A 1994-nucleotide genomic window follows, 5' to 3' on the forward strand; every position below is an offset into this window, starting at 1 on the left:
GGGCAGTGGGGGCGCGGGGGGGGGACGGCAGGCACCTGGGAAAGGGGGGACCCCGCTGGCATAGACGGCCTCTGGCGCGGGGGGTCCCGCGGGCTGCGCCGGCACGGGGCTGTAGCCGTTGACGCTCAGCGGGGCCGCAATGGCGGGCACCGGTGTGGCGGCCATGGCTGGCGGCGTGCTGGTTCCTGCAGGGACACCTGCGTCACCCCCGTGGTGGCACCTCCTCAACCTCCGTCGCCACGTGCCTCCATGCCTGGTGCCACCGTCTCTGGCGTCCCTCACCTCCCACTGCCTCCCTGTGCTCCCATGTCCCTTGTCCCCCCTGCATCTCCCCTTGCTGCCCCTGTGTCCCGTCCACGTCCCCACATCTCTGTTCCCATTGCCCCCATGCTGATGTCCCCATCCCCAATCCCACTCTCATGTCCCCAGCCGTAGGAGCCCCAACTCCCAGTGCCAACCCGCCATGTTGCCCCATCCCTGGACATTCCTGATGTCCCCCATGTCTGGGTGTCCCCCATATCCCACGTCCCCATCCCTGATGTCCTCCCTTCCCAGGTGCTCCCACGTCCCATGTCCCCATCCCCAGCATCCCCATCACCCCCCTCGTCCCAGGTGCCACCTACCTGAGGAGGGGGGCAGGGGAGTGGCGATGAGCCCGTTGGGGTTGACTGTGCCCATGTGCTGCATCTGGACGGCCATGGTGGCCATGGGGCTGAGGTAGGCCGAGTGGGCGGCCACCAGGGCCGCCTGCTGCTGCATCAGCTGTGGGGACAGCACCTGGCACCGGGCACCGGGGTCCCCTCCCGGAGCAGCGAGGCCCTCCCGCCGAGGGAGAACCTCATGGGTCCAGTGCCCCATTGGTGATCAATGCCCATCACCCTGTCTTGGTAATGGGGTCTGTCATCTCCTCGTGGCTCCCACCCCGATACCCGTCACCCCAGCACCCCCATGCAGGATCATGGCGGTCTGTCATCTCCCAGTGTCTGTCACCCCAGTGTCCCATCCTGGGCCACGGGGACCACCCCAACATCCATCACCCAATGATCCTTGACCATTGGGGTCTGTCATCCCCCCATGCCCATCACCTGCTGCCCCTACTCTGAACTATGGGGTCCATCACCCGCCCGCTACCTGGCACCCCAGGGCCCCCATTCTGGACCACAGGGTCCATCACCTTCCCATGTCTATCGCCCCAATACCAGCACCCACATCCACGGTCAAGGGCGTTCATCATCTCCCAGTGTCCATCACCAGACACCCATCACCCCCACGATCTCATGCTGGACCATGGTAGGGGTCCAACACCATCCCCCCGCCCCAGCCATGCCTATGCTGTCCCTCCCTCCCTTGGTGCCTGGTGGCCACCCTACCGCCTGCGTGTAGGCGCTGTAGGCCCCGAACTGGAGGGCAATAGGGCTGAACATGCCCAGCTGGCTGGCGACCTGCTGCATCCGCCGCAGGCCCCGCTCCTTCTCCGTGTCTGCAAACTTTACCACCAGGCTGGAGGAGGCACCCTGCAAGGGGACATGCCGTCACACAGTGGGTGGCCACTGGTGCTGGGCTGCTGGGACTCCCAGGGTGCAACAGGGTGGGGATGGTGACGGGGACGATGGTCGGGTGATAACAGGGATGATGGGATGAAGATGATAATGGGGGACGATGACAGGGATGATGATAAGGATGATAATGGGGACGATGATGGGAACAATGAAGAGGACGATGGTGGGGTGATAACAGGGATGATGGGATGATGATGAAGATGATAATGGGGACGATGACCGGGATGATGATAAGGATGATCATGGGGACGATGATGGGGACAATGAAGAGGACGATGGTGGGGCCGGTGTGCCCGGCGGTGCCTGTCTCACCGGCAAGGTGCGGCTCCCGTGGAGGGCGGCGATGGCGGCCTGGGCCTCCGTGTGGCTCTGGAACTTGACGAAGGCGCAGCCTGGGGACAGCGGGTCAGGACCGGCATGCGGACCAGGGCACCC

General features: G+C 64.8%; 1 protein-coding gene across 1 annotated transcript in view; it reads right to left on the bottom strand.

The window, feature by feature from the left end:
• The window catches only part of CELF3 (CUGBP, Elav-like family member 3), a 6731-nt gene that overhangs the window by 818 nt on the left and 3919 nt on the right, over window positions 1-1994 (bottom strand). Inside the window, 4 exon segments of the mRNA XM_010566916.1 lie at window positions 1-185; window positions 624-762; window positions 1371-1514; window positions 1872-1951. The exon segment at window positions 1-185 is cut by the window's left edge and continues 69 nt beyond it. Coding sequence (XP_010565218.1) covers window positions 1-185; window positions 624-762; window positions 1371-1514; window positions 1872-1951 — 548 coding nt within the window.

Source organism: Haliaeetus leucocephalus, unplaced genomic scaffold, assembly GCF_000737465.1.
Source record: "Haliaeetus leucocephalus isolate CR32 unplaced genomic scaffold, Haliaeetus_leucocephalus-4.0 Scaffold219, whole genome shotgun sequence".
Lineage (NCBI taxonomy): Eukaryota > Metazoa > Chordata > Aves > Accipitriformes > Accipitridae > Haliaeetus > Haliaeetus leucocephalus.